We start from the raw sequence: 15222 nt of genomic DNA on the forward strand, positions 1-15222 counted from the left end.
CAGTTCAAATACTGCAGATGAGTTCTTACATCTCACTGCTTTATATATGAAAAATATTTATGGCAGTGGCAGAATAGCCTCAAAGTTATCATTGATGTGGCACTGAGGGGTATAGAGTCTATGAGATGTGGAAAACCAATGCACTAAGTCTTATACATTATGCCAGTTTTCCCCAATTTAGCACCTTGCAGCCATGTTGAACTACCATAATTTCCAATATAACTTTCAGTCAAACTTGCTGGGTATTATAGGAATTGCATTCCAATGAACAAGAAGGTGTCAGGATGGGAAAAGCTATAGTAAACATTTTTCATTTCTTTCCAATAGATTTGTAGATGGAATCTTGTATGGATGAGATTTAATATCAGCCAGAATTCATAGTATGATCTGTTACTGCAAAAAAAAAATTTTGGGAGTCCCTTTGATTTACCGTTGACTCCTGGCAACTGCCTGACTAGTCTGCAGTTTTCTTGGCAAGATTTTGCCACTGGAAATGGTTTGCTATTGCATGCTTCCTAGAACTGAGAGAGTGTGACTGGCCCAAAGTCACCCAGCTGGCTTTCAAGCCTAAGGGAGGCCTAGAACTCAGTCTCCTGTTTGCTAGCCTGGTACTTTAACCACTACACCAAACTGGCTCTCGCAAACAAATAGGGGCATAATTTTAAAAAAAGGCATTTCAAACAGCTATAAAGCAATAGTACACTGATTCACAAGCTTTACTTAAAGACAATCTAAACAGCTCTAGAAAATGAATTTAGCATCTAAATTCAGGGTAGAAGCTATGGTACTAGGGTTACAGTCTGAGCTTTGTTGTTTCTGCTGTACTGTTTTCTGATGCCAAAAAGATAAGTTTAATTCACTTTAGAAAGTTGCTTGTCTCTCCAACAATGGGAGCTGCTCCTAAAAAAAAGCAACAAAGCTCTGCTATGCACAGTGTCTTGTGTACATATATAACGTCTTGGGCTTAAGTATAGTATGACTCACTGATAACAGTGAGATTATACATTGGGGGGACATCTGACCTTTTAAAATCCAGAGATGCTGTGACACAGAGAGATAGCTACAGAACAGGCACCAGCTTCCCTTGCTCAGTTTTTATTTGATACGCTATGTTGCACTGGTTCGGATGGTGTGATGTGGAGAATTCAAAGTCCTTTATTCTGAAGTGCCCAAAAAGCAGGATTACATACTGTTAATTATCCCTGCCAAGTGTTCTATAAAACCAGGAGCACAGGAATTTCAAAAAGCCATATCAGCTGTATGAGGATCTATAAATGGCAAACATGTGTTTTGACTCACCTTTGAGCCATAAAGATAATATGGCTGAACATTGGCTGGTTTATCTCTCTGGGGTTCTTGAGTGAATGGAATTGCTGTCCGCACAAATCTAATATTTGTTAAAAAAAAAAAGGACATGGAGAATATGGGTTTGCCACCAACTCATTTTGAATCAACTATGCCATGTTTTACCTTAAAAACCTCATTACTGCTACTGAATTGACTAATACTTTCTTTTAAAAGGGGGCTATTTTATTAACATTTTCATTGGAAATAGTTGGTAAAATTGTTTCCATCTGCTAAATATTGTGGTAAAATTGTTTACATCTGCTAAATATTACTTGCTAAAAACAAGATTTCTAATAATTAATACAATTTGTTAGCATTTTCAGGTTTTATTCCTACAAATACTTGAGAAAAAGACAAATATTGTTTCATAGCTGAAACTGGAGGAGGAGGGCTATATTAGTCTTCTGATGCCACCTGTGCCACAAAGTAGCTCTATGTTTCGATTAGACATTGCTTTCTAATTGAACACTACTTATCTTCTGTTCCTGATTGATTCAAGTAATATGTCTAACACTTTTGCATCTGTAGTAGTCAAGTACATGGAATTCACTACATAATGCAACATGATTTGGACCACAGAATAGAAAGAAGCCATTTAGGCCACTGAAGCCAAACACCTACTCAGTGCAGTAATTAAAAATTGAATCATCCCAGACAGATGACTGTGTAACCTCTGCTAGAAGACATCCAGTGAAGGCCACCATCTCTCTGGGCCAGTGTTTCTCAACCATGGCAACTTTAAGATTTCCCTTGCTGGCTGGGAAATTCTGAGTTGAAGTCCACACATCTTAAAAGTTGCTAAGGTTGAGAAACACTGCTCTGGGTAATTGGTTTCATTGTCAAACCACTCCTTCTGTTAAGAAATGTATTCTAGCATTCAGGAAGATCAAAGAACACTGGGCTGCAAAAATAATCCAGTTATTTACACCTAGCATCTTAGTGATTTATATCTAGGCCACAGAGAGGGGACCAAAACATACCATTTTGACATTTTATTTGTACCTGTTAGTAGACCCATTGTAGCAGTAATTAGGTAGAAAGTCAAAGTTTAACTCCCAGAAGACATGCAACGTGATGCGCCCATAAGGAGCTGAAACATTATGATTGGCCTCGCGGAACATGGCATCAAAACTGTCCAAGGTCATGTGGTTGCACAAGAGTCTATGTGTCAAACGATTGATCTCCAAAAGCCATTCAAGTTCCTGCATCGAAAAAAGAAATTCTGCTTTGTTAGGACTGAAACGGAAATTCCATATGCATCAACATTTATTTGTTCCATATTATTAGATGAAACTAAACATCAACAAATGCATTCCATCTATAAACTGCATTTGAGAAACAGAATACAGGGCTGAATCATCAAGCCCAATTTTTGCTTCTTCCCCAATCCAAGTTGTTTATAACATCCTGCCAATTTCTGGGGAACCTGAGTTTTGCACATATTTTTAAGAAGTGTGGAAACTCTTGATAATTACAAGGGAATATTGATAATCCTTCCTTGGAAAGAAAGTCATTAAATGCAGGCAGTTGCCAAAAGTTATATACAGGATTGACATCACCTCAACATACTTGTCAGCAAAACAGAACTTACTGTAAACATACATACTGCAGATGCTTTTTAAAATTTTATTATCACATTGGTAGTAACACACTGGAATAGAGTTTGATAGAAAAGAACAGAATGTATTGATGGTTACAATAGAGATGCAGTATTGCTTTGTTCTAAGTATTTCTCTTGATGTTTCTTGTTTTAGAGCAATACTTACCACTATGGATGTCAGATCCTCACTTTCGAAGCGGCTAATAGCCTGATCTAATGATTTGTACATTGCAGCTGAGATTCGCTGGGTGATAAGTCTGTTCAAGTCAATTGACCTGCCTAGCAGCTGCAGAAGACACAGACAGTGAAAGCAAAGAAACTGATGATTAAAAAATAGGGCCAAATTCAAGTACAGAGCCAGAATGGTACAGTAGTTAAAGTTTTGGATTGGCACCAGGGTGTCAAACCCCATGCAGCCTAGCAAGACCAATGGAGCAAGAACTGCACAGCTTCCAGTATTTAATGTTCACTTGGGGTACATCTTTAATGTTCACCTGGGGTAAATGCAGGATCTTGAAAAATGTATGAGGAATTTCCCACCCTCATTTATAGTGAGTTCATTACAATGAAGTCCCTTTGAATACTTTGAAATGCTTTTTTCCCCAATTTCTTCCCGCCTGGGCTGAGTTGTTTTTATAAGATAAGTGGCCAACTGACTAGGCCACTATCTCTTCCTTCCTTCCCCAACTTCTCCACAATCTCCCATACAGGGAGGCTCAAGGTAAAATCCACCCTCCACCATGGAAGCTCATTGGGTGTCTTCAGACCAGTTACCTTCTGTCAACATAACCTACCTCACAGGGAAAAATAGGAGGGAGAGTTATGTAAGCCACCTGGAGCTTCTGAACAAAAGGTGGACTATAAATCTAACAAATATATGGTGAAAGGTGAAAGGTCCCCTGTGCAAGCACCAAGCCATGTCTGACCCTTTGGGGGTCGCTTTCGCAATGTTTTCTTGGCAGACTATAGCAGGGTGGTTTGCCATTGCCTTCCCCAGTCTTAATTACCTTTCCCCCAGCAAGCTGGGTACTCATTTTACCAACCTCAGAAGGATGGAAGGCTGAGTCGACTTGAGCCGGCTGCCCAAGAATCCAGCTTCTGCTGGGATCGAACTGGGGTTGTGGGGAGAGTTTTGGTTGCAATACTGCTGCCTACCACTCTGCGCCACGCGAGGCTCACTAACAAATATATACATAATAGTAATACAGAAAGAAATCATTTGCGTCCCAGGAATGGATGCTGGCCTATTGTTATCAAAAAGACTCGTTCAGTGGAAGGGAGAGATCTCTGATTGCCCAGTATAAGAATCAACTTGCTCTACTGTAGTGAAAAATGGCTGAGAGCAGTAGAAGCTTAATGGAACTGTTGATTGGGGCATCCAAGTGTGTAAACAAGAAAAAGGAAGAGAAAGAAGAAAGATTTTAACTTCCATAGTTAAAATCACACCATAAACAAATTAGAAGAGAATATGAGTGTAAGAACTACTGTATAGGGAAACTCCCAAACCCTGTGATTTCATTAGGGTTACAGACCATATTGGGAGCACTTTTTTGTACATTCCAAAAATATGTCTTACATATGATACCTTCTGACATATACAGCTGCACAGGTGTAGCCACTACACACGTACCTTTTGCTAGCATGGTTATCTGAGATATGATACTGGAAAGCATAAATGCTTACAAACAAACATTTTAAGCCATGGAGGAGTATGCCATGCATACTAATTCCCCCAGACTTTGGTCTGGAAAATTAATGCATGAATTTGTCCTAAAGAGCAGTCCGTAAAAAAGACCAAAGAATTTGCTAAAATGAAGCTGTACCTGGACATGTCTTTGTTTGAGCAATGTTTCATAGCGGTTAGATGGTGGGTAAGGGATAATCACTCCATAATTTTTACATTCAGCCCGGAAGCGTTTATCCAATAAAACGCTGCAAATGAAAAATAGTCATGAGAATCTTTACTTGATTGCCTCACTAGCACAATTCATTTATTATCAAGAAAAGAAGAGTGATATAACAGGATCTAGTGCTTGTGTTAGGGGATAGTGAAGAAAACAATGAGACAGAGAGAAGAAGGCTAAAATTGGAAATTGACATGGAAGCAATTCTTGCTTTCTCTCCATGAGTTTTAAATGCTTTTCAGAATATGGCTGGAAGACCTCATGTCTTACATTTTTTCCTATACGTCCTCCATACAGTGTGAGTATGAGAAGCCAGACAGTCAGGAATATTATTACTATTGTCATCAGCATAATCAAAATCTGCAAACTTGAATTTCTGGTTGTGGAAAAAAATGTTTCCAATGTCTAAGATAACTTGTTAAGCTTGGGAAGATACCTGCTGGTTAGGAGAAATTGAAACTAATAATTCATCAAGACAACGTGAATTGCCAAATTAATTATGTGAACCATCCATGGAAAGATAAAATATTCTGGAAGCAGCATCTACCATTTTGATATTGGTTTCCCTGATGTAAAACAGAGTTTAGGTGATATTAATCAACCAGATTATTTTCAACTGCTGATCATTCAGTAATAGGCAATGCTATGCACAGATTTGCCATGAATGATTGCTGCCACGTTTGAGTATGAACAATCTTCTCCCATCATTCTTCAGTAATATCTACTTCCCGGGATCCATCACATGCACAGACCATATATTCTTCAGCTCAGGAACTAGTTTGTCCATATAAAAGTGCACAACAGCTGATGCAACACTCCCAAAACCAACAGAGGTCTCATACCTGCCAGCCATTGCTTTATAGTAAGCAAAAATTTGATCTGCCAGTTTATACACAAACTGATCAAAACACAAGTTCACCTGGTAGAAAAACAATAAAAAAGTTGGCTTTAGAATAACATGCATAAAAGTTGAAGCGACGTACTGTGTAAATAAAATAAAATACTTAAAATGCTTAATATTAATTATTAACAGAAAAATAATGCAGAGGGGACTCACTTCTGCTTCAATTTCATCATAGAGAAACTGCTTTTTAAACTTGGTCAAAGCATAATATGCGCTATCGTTGTAGAGATCCAGTGGATAGAGCACATACCTGTAATTAATGAAATAGGTTCATTATGACCCAGCACGGACATCTTTGTGCACACATTAGTATTGTAAAAATTCTAAAATGTGACTTAATTAAAAATAACAGCTTTCAGGAAAGCATGCATAAAAACTGATACAATATTAAAGCAAGTTTCCTTAATTTTGTGCATTAAGAATCAATATTTGCTTACAGTCAGAAATGCAGTACATTATCTCTTTGGCTTTATACACATTTCTTCATGCATAAAATTGGATTTTGTAGGACTGCTACAATGGAATCTCTCCAATCCCACACTGCCATGAACTTTCATGAATTCATTCATTTACAACATTTCTATTAGCACCTATCAACCAAGTGCCCATCTACTAGCCAGTCCATAAATTATTTCCTATATCACCTTTTCCCTTATATCCGTAAAAATCCAAAGGAAAAAATAATGGCTTCATACAAATCACTTCAGAATTCGTTTACATTGTATGAAACAACTTGCCATTTAAGAACAGCTTTAGACCTTCACTCCTCTTTGCAAAGATACAACTAGACCATATGCAATAAATGCAAGTAAGTTATCACTTACTGTATCTGCAAAAGAGGATGGCAGATACAGAGCAGAATCTGATCATTACTGCTCCCTGTCACAAGGCAGAAAGCTGAATTTAAATTAAATTAAATTCCTTCAAGTATTATCATAAAGACACCCATAGATACATTTCATATCATACTGGAGTTCTTACTCCATCATGGAGGGTTCTTTGGTATCCAGGATGTGATCGGTTAAAATCCAGGGCATAGACATCTCAATGGGGAACTGAATTCGACGACCCATGGTCAACTCCAGAAAAAATTCTCGGAACCAAAGTTGGGACAGATCACAGCACTGTTGGAGGGCTTCTGAAAACATACAATATTTCCCCAATATAAAGTGCAAGGAAGGCTTAATGTACATAGCATAAAGAAATCTATTACACAGTATGTCAATACAGCAATTCCATATTGTTTTATTACCATAAATTACTAAATATTATATAAAGAAAGTATAACAGTATATTTGAATTGATAAAATTGAATATACAAAGTTAGATTGTTGTTTTCTTACAACAATATGACCATAAATTATTACACAATCTAGGCTAGCAATTTCTTACAAAGTTCACATCCAGTTCTAATATTGCTTTAATAGAAATTACAGTGAACTGAAGAGATTGCTTCAGAGTTGGCTGTTCTTGACATACTACTGTAGTTATGTCAATGTGTACTTATTTCCGACTTGATGTTGTTATATTTACCACTTATATTGAGAAGATGTGTAAAGAAGAAGGACTGTTTATGGAATTCTTCAATAGCCAGAACTATTGGTCCATCCAGGCTGCTTCGGAGAGTCTTCTTTGAACCACTCTTGTCTGCAATGAGGGATTCTAGCATGGTTCTCACCATGTAAAGCTGAAAAGGCATGTTGATGATTGCTATTAGTCCTTCTATATATATATTTTTTCCGTTCAATTGTGTCCGATTCTCAGCGACTCCCTGGACTAGTCCCCGCATTTTTCTTGGCAAGATTTTGGAAGTGGTTTGCCATTGCCTCCTTCCCAGGGCTGAGAAAGAATGACTGGCCCAAGGTCACCCAGCTGGTTTTGTGCCCAAGGCAGGACTAGAACTCATGGTCTTCCAGTTTCTAGCCTGATGCCTTAACCACTACACCAAACTGGCTCTCTTTAGAAATAATAATAATGTATAAATATTACTTGTATAATAATACATAGTTCATGGCTCTGCTGCAGCTCAAGAATGAATTAAATTGTACTCTATCTTAAATGCCTATAAGTAAAAACCTTTTCAAAAACATTTAACAGCTTCCCCCCATGCAAGGTAAAAGCTGAGGGAGGTCAACTTATTAGGCTGTCCATGTTTTGCAAGTGATTATGAAGGGGTGCTTCAGAATGTGTGGCAGCATAGCATCTCTTTAAGTCAGCTACATTTTCTATCACACTTCTTTGGGAGCCTTAAAAAAGATGTGGCTGTTTTAATGGGTCAACACAGATCCTGCTGTGGAAAGGACAAAAATCCCAAGACATATTGAGCATCTATCACCTGCATGCAATACTTTAGTACTGAATTTTCAATGCATTAGCTCTGACAGGTGGGGGGGGGGGTTAACCACACCACCAAAACTCCTAAACTGTGTATAGCACTATGAGAGCTGACTAATGCTGAGACCTTATCTTATTATCCTAGTATCCTATTATACATTCACATTCAGTGGAAACTGAGCAGAGAGGTGGTTGTCAGTCCATATAAGCTATTCTACAGGTGAGGGTGTACCATTCAGAAGGCCTGATAAAAGGATCCCTGAGGATGGAACAAGCGATGGGAATCTCAGCAGGACTTCTCTCCTTGATCTCACTGGATAAGCAGATTCATATTGGGGCAATCTGCCCAACAAGTAAGGCCAGGGAGAGAAGGCCTGCTAGTACTACAATTATAACAATCTCTCTGGAAGGATAAAGGAAATCCCTGATAGGTAAAAGTGGATAAATAATGGAATAGTGCACACAAGACTATTTGTATTGTGGCCAGGACTGAACTGAAAGCCACAACATACAGCACAATAAATAATACTTGAAACTGCAGTGTCCTACTCAGGCAAATATTATAGTAAAAACTGGTGTGAAGTATCTCAGCAGGTGGGACTGCCTTTTTCACCTTGTCTGTGCTTGAAAGCTAAGCAGGGTCAGGCCTTATCAGTGCTTGGATGGGGGACCTTCAAAGAATACCTGGGCTGTAGGCAAGATTGGAAGTAAAAAAATCCCAGAAAAAGGCAATTGCAAACCACTTCTGTGCTGCTGCCAAGAAGTCACTGCAAGTTGAGCTTACTGGAGGAGACTTTACTTACATTATCAGTGTAAAACTGAACAGTACAATAAAAAAATGTTCTAAACATTTGGTTGATAATTAACCTGCATCGTCTTAATGAAGGAACACATACCTGGGTGCTTGAAGGCCCAACAGCTCGCCGTGGGACTTTGATATCAAAGCCACCTTTGGGATCTTTCTCCCCTCTCAGACAGGGATCATTTGGAGGCTCACGGCCTCCCTCCCAATCACAGATTGTCTTTCTAATTGCCTGAAGAACACTGGGAAGATGAAGACATTTGACTCAGATTGCCACTCTATCATTGAGCTGAGTTGTTGCGTTTACCGCTAAGCCTAAATAACGAATTTAAAGATTAAGGGCAAACTTAACTATGTACGTCCTGCATGAGGCTTTAGGGATATCATACAAATCTGATATTTAATGATAGTAACATCAACACTAATTAATATGTCCAGAAAAGCTCTATTACTTTGTCACGTAAAAACAGTTAAATGCCTCATGCCGCAAGAAAAGGCTAATTTTAGTTGCTAATTTATTTAGGCCAAAAGCATCAGATGAATGAAGATTGTCTTCAGTTACAAGCACACACACACACAGATTGTGTGTGTGTTGGTGGTGGTGGTGGGGAGAATAAGGAGAAACAAAATGTTCTGATAGTTTCTTAAATAACAGCTGACAGAAGCTAGAGCAAACTAAATGTCAAACTGCTCTCTTAAAGAGAGATCTTCCAGAACGTTGAGATATAATTGAACTGGAACAACTGAAGACAGGAGAGACTCCTTCCTCTGGAAACTTTATGCAGAACACCCCAGAATTTTTTGGAAAAGCAAGAGGAAATAAAAAATCTCCATGTATAGAGACAGCTAATTCTTTGCTCTGCAATTGTCCCAGAAAAGTCCCACAACAGCAAGAGACTCTTTGACTATAAGAGCCATGATGCAATCTATGTTCTATCTGGCACAATACCTTCTCCCTGAGAGCAATTACTGGCCAATGGTCCAGCATATGCAGATGCTATCAGGAATGCTGATTTTCTAAATACAGATTCTTGGCCACAGTTGTTGTTGTTTATTCATTTAGTCGCTTCCGACTCTTCGTGACTTCATGGACCAGCCCACGCCAGAGCTTCCTGTCGGTCGTCAACACCCCCAGCTCCCCCAGGGACGAGTCCGTCACCTCTAGAATATCATCCATCCATCTTGCCCTTGATCGGCCCCTCTTCCTTTTGCCTTCCACTCTCCCTAGCATCAGCATCTTCTCCAGGGTGTCCTGTCTTCTCATGATGTGGCCAAAGTATTTCAGTTTTGCCTTTAATATCATTCCCTCAAGTGAGCAGTCTGGCTTTATTTCCTGGAGGATGGACTGGTTGGATCTTCTTGCAGTCCAAGGCACTCTCAGAATTTTCCTCCAACACCACAGTTCAAAAGCATCGATCTTCCTTCGCTCAGCCTTCCTTATGGTCCAGCTCTCGCAGCCATATGTTACTACTGGGAATACCATCGCTTTAACTATGTGGACCTTTGTTGTCAGCGCGATGTCTCTGCTCTTAACTATTTTGTCAAGTTTTTTCATTGCTCTTCTCCCAAGGATGAAATGTCTTTTGATTTCCTGACTGCAGTCAGCATCTGCAGTAATCTTTGCACCTAGAAGTACAAAGTCTTTCACTGCCTCTATGTTTTCTCCCTCTATTTGCCAGTTATCAATCAAGCTGGTTGCCATAATCTTGGTTTTTCTGAGGTTTAGCTGCAAGCCAGCTTTTGCACTTTCTTCTTTCACCTTCATCATAAGGCTCCTCAGTTCCTCTTCACTTTCAGCCATCAAAGTGGTATCATCTGCATATCTGAGATTGTTAATGTTTCTTCCAGAGATTTTAACTCCAGCCTTGAAAACACCATACCTTGCATGACACTATTGCTCCATCTAGCCTAGCACTGCTTATTCTTCCTCCACTTCTCTACAGTTGCAGCCTGAGTAGTTTCCAACCTTTCTATTTCTTTTATTGGTAACACCAGGGATTCAGCCTGGCTTTTCTGTAAGCCATGCATGCAGTCAATAACTGAGCTATAATTCTGCATTAGAAACATGCATACTAATTTAATTCTGGGAGCAGGTATGCAGAAAAAATATTAAATAAAGTCAGTGTATTTACAAAACATCTAGGAAGTGACACGGAATGAGATTAAGTTACTGTAACTGTACAACCTTTCTCAGGATCATGGGATCCATGTTTACAATTCAGAGAATCTTGTGTTAAGATTCTACATACTCAGCAGCATTCAGGAGCATATGGGGCAAGATACTTTTGAAACATGGTAGCTTCAGAAGCAGAAGATAAAAAGCTCTGTGTTCTGTTCTGCTGTCATTAGCTGACTTAGGAGCAAAATATTGGTGGACAGGAAGACTACACATTCATTTAAATAAATCTTCTACCCCCCAGAGTGCATGATACAGTTTTGCTTTGGGAAGACCTGATTCACCTGATGAGGACATTCTTCTTCTTCCTGACCGCTTGCCTCAGCGGCTCTCTCAGGGTCACCTGAGCAAAGTCCTGTAGAGCAGCATAGATCGTGTTCCTGATAGCCTGGTTGAAGACACTCTCCATGCGGCCCATGAGTACTTGCAGGCCCTTGATCATAGCAATAACCTGAATAGTATAAAAATAGTCAATATGCCTCCTTTAACTACACCATGCCCACCCCACCATCCTGGTTCTGAGAGTAAAAGTGCATCCAGATGGAGCTCTCCCAGTGCTATCCTGGAAGCCCTGGATTCTAGTGGATTTTCTCTGCTATGAAAAATGATACAAGAACAAATGGAGAAAACAGGGCAGTTGTAAATGGAGACAGCAATGTCTGATCCTCTCATAGTCAATTTCAATGTTCCATTTCAACACAATGTTGCTTCAGTCACTGATTCAATGAGACTATCGACTCTGGGCAAAAATGAGTGATATGGTCACCTACCTCCACAAAAGCAAACTTTTCCTCACTGGTATAATTATATCTTGTAGCTCTCTCATACTCTTCAGCAGTGCCTGGGCAATCTTTGTTACAGAACTTATCAGTGGGATGGACCAGCTTCCAAGAATACTTAGAGAAAAGAAAAACAGAAAAATCCAGTTGTCAACATACTGATTTCTTGGAAAAACTAAATTTGCCTATAACATAATTTCTCCAGTATATGTAGAATCTGTTTTTTTTAAAGCTAGGATTTGTAAACAGTACTCAAGCATGCACACCTCTAAATAACACTTTGGTTTTCACCAGCTTTAGATGGAAAACAAATTAAAACATATTCAAGACTATGGCTTATGCTGAGGGCAGGTTTCCCTTAAAAAGCAGCATGTAAATACTTGAAATCAGAAAAAAATAAATACTTACCACTTCCATCACATGTGCACTCCACTTGGACAAAAGTTGAAGTCCCCGTAAAGCCAGGTCAAAAAGCTCCCTATATTCTTCATCTGACTTTTGGCTGTCCAATCCCGAGCCAGTTACAACCTGGAAAAGGAACAGACAACTGTCTCTCTCAGGGATCCTTTCCTGTAGTTGCTTAATGTAGCAAAGGCTACTATTTCCATTAACTGAGCAAGAAATTGTAAACATTCATCAACAAGAGTCAACTAAGGATGGGAAACCACAGAGAGAACTTGGAACTGCTGGAATGTTGCTGAGATAAAATACACTGATGGCTGCCATCAAAATGGCATGACTCTTCTAACTTAATTTTGTGTTCCAGTCCTTCTCCTATGCCTCCCAAACAATGTATTTCAAAGGTAGCACTCAACTATCTAAGCTATCTAAACTCACCCACTTTCCTGCATGTTCAAATAAAGCTAGGAAGATCTTTAAACAGAGAAAGATACAGAAGTACAGAAGCCAGCATTTCTTTACTATGGCAACTTTCACTGAATTCTTTTGGAGACACTGTGACCAACAGTGAATATCTAGCTCATATAAAAGAGACATTCAAGGATAAAAGTCTCCTTTGGCTTCATATATGCAAATATATTGTGTAGTATAGCGCCCTCTATCTTGCAGGAGATCACCTGCCCACCTGCCCATTGACTAATTGTGAATGTTATTTAACTTCAAAGTGGTAAAGGCTGTAGGTATCCAAGCTATACAGGTAGTAGGTTGAAACAGTGTTGAGGATCATCTGAAAGCACTAAAAGCATGACACAATTTGGAATTTGGGAAGCCTATATATTAGGGGTGCTTAATTGTTTTCAGAAGGAGATTATACTTATTCTTCAATGGTATACTGGACCCACAATCCAAATAAGTAGATGGAGCCTGGACAAAGATCAAAAATTGATTTGGTTTAACCAATATTTAAGTTTAGTTGAAATAAAATCAATTAAACAGAGTTACAAGGATTACTCTCAATGACTGAATACTTTTTCCCTATTATCTCATTTTAGAAAATTACAATTTAAAGGCAACCTTTGAAAAAGTTTGGAGGCAGCACTCTGGGCATTGCAGGGCCACACGTGGCCCTGGGACCTTGCATTATGCACCTTGCTATGGAAAACAGTAATTAAGAATTAAATGAGAAGAACTGCAAGATATCCATGATATGGAAGAACAGAGAGAGTTACATAGTTTTGAATGAGGAAAGTCTCAGGTTCAGCCAGCTAAAAGATCCCAGCAGGACTGGGAAAGAATTCTCTTTATTGAGTATCTGGAGAGCTGCTGTTGGTCACAATAGCAGAATTGGACATTCATCATCTGAATGTCCAAGAGGCAGGCTATGAGCATTCCAATGCCATAGTCAGATAGAACATGGAATCAGAGTAATCGTGATTTGTCCACAGACCATACTCAACATTTCTTCTTTCATACATGCCCTGTGCAGCACCTGTCTCCATGGAAGCTTACCTCACTGTTGCTGTAGCGAGCAAGTTCGGAGATAAACCGGATATGATCGTCTCGGATCTGTACCATCTGCTCGCATATGTTATACTGTGGACTGATGCTGCTCTGAGTGCATGTCCACCTGGGCAGAAAACCAATGTCTTTAAGTTAACACTCATTCCTGAATCCATGGTTATTACTCAAGGTAACTTTGCTCCACTGGTCTACTAATATCTCATTTTGCCCAATGTCTTTTGATATGATGCATCACTCAGTTACTGACATCTGATAACTTTAATTGTTGGTGTAGATATGTTACTTACTCAGGATATCCATGTGTTTTTTTTTTAATTTCATAATTTATCCTACACCTATGATGTGTTTATTTTGCATTTGTGGTAAAAGTAGCAAATCCATAGACAACAAACTGAATTATTTGCTCAATAAGTGCACAATAGAAATCGAGAACTGGTCTTTAAGAACTAGTATATAAAGAAAAGATGTCTAGAATCAAAAACACAGGGTCTATTTAACCTACATTTATAACACTCTAAGCCTAGGCCAATACAGAACGACAGCAAAAAAGTTAAAAACTGAATTGGGAAATAATTGCAGGGGCAAAAACAATTTGATCCATCTGGCAACCATAATAACAACAATAAACCATAGTCTAGAACCGTTTTCTTTTCCTAGCTCCCAAAGCAAGGTCTATAGCTATGATTTATCTATTCAACACACAAAATCATAGTGAGTAACAAACTAACAAGTGGTTTATAAACCCTCCAACTTAAAATTTCTAATTCTGCTTGAATACATAGTTACAGATGCATAGTTTTTCAATTTAAGCATAAGATGACATCAATAATTAAACATCTTTAACATGGTTTTCCATAATGTTTGAACTAAGCCATTCACTCTTCCTTTCTTTACATGACTCTGAATTATTCTCATATGTAGCAAATAAACTTGTTTTCTAGGTAAATGTCAGTCAGGGGTATTTATATAGGCGATCTGAAGTGCTGACTGCTTTGCAATTTTTTTTCAAAATCTGCCCCTCATTTTGTATGTGAAAGAGTAGGATATTTTAAAATCTAATTTCTGGGACCAGATCTCCTTGATAATATTGAAGTAGATGCAATTCTCTTAATTACGTTAACAGTGATGATTAGGTCTTCTTATATCTCCAGATGTCCAGAAATCCAGTACTTCACTCTCACCCTTTCAGTATACTGCTTTCCCCAAAGGAATCGACAGGTTATCAGTGATGATCGGATATTTTGCTGTGCTAGCCCAGCCTGCCACATATAATCTACTCCATTACACAAAGTTAAAGGGCCATATAAGAAAAAAAACATAGTTAATTGCTTCTCACCACAAGTATGGAAATGAATTAGAGAGACGAAAAGGAAAAGAAGGGATGAATGTGCAGGGACATAAAAAACCACAATTGTGCAGCCAAGTTAGTGTTCAAAATCTCCTCTCCAAGGAAGGG

At 38.8% G+C, this 15222-nt stretch overlaps 1 protein-coding gene across 1 annotated transcript in view; it reads right to left on the minus strand.

Moving 5' to 3' along the window:
• The window catches only part of CYFIP2 (cytoplasmic FMR1 interacting protein 2), a 74935-nt gene that overhangs the window by 25148 nt on the left and 34565 nt on the right, over positions 1 to 15222 (minus strand). The window contains exons 11-23 of the mRNA XM_063292137.1: positions 13755 to 13872; positions 12255 to 12374; positions 11838 to 11963; positions 11352 to 11518; positions 8986 to 9133; positions 7289 to 7442; positions 6737 to 6893; positions 5909 to 6005; positions 5694 to 5770; positions 4771 to 4879; positions 3114 to 3233; positions 2350 to 2549; positions 1300 to 1387 (exon numbers count right to left, since the gene is read on the minus strand). Of these exons, the coding sequence (XP_063148207.1) occupies positions 1300 to 1387; positions 2350 to 2549; positions 3114 to 3233; positions 4771 to 4879; positions 5694 to 5770; positions 5909 to 6005; positions 6737 to 6893; positions 7289 to 7442; positions 8986 to 9133; positions 11352 to 11518; positions 11838 to 11963; positions 12255 to 12374; positions 13755 to 13872 (1681 nt within the window). The remainder of the gene's footprint in view (positions 1 to 1299; positions 1388 to 2349; positions 2550 to 3113; positions 3234 to 4770; positions 4880 to 5693; positions 5771 to 5908; positions 6006 to 6736; positions 6894 to 7288; positions 7443 to 8985; positions 9134 to 11351; positions 11519 to 11837; positions 11964 to 12254; positions 12375 to 13754; positions 13873 to 15222) is intronic.

The sequence above is a fragment of the Candoia aspera genome, chromosome 2 (genome assembly GCF_035149785.1).
Source record: "Candoia aspera isolate rCanAsp1 chromosome 2, rCanAsp1.hap2, whole genome shotgun sequence".
Taxonomy (NCBI): Eukaryota; Metazoa; Chordata; class Lepidosauria; order Squamata; family Boidae; genus Candoia; species Candoia aspera.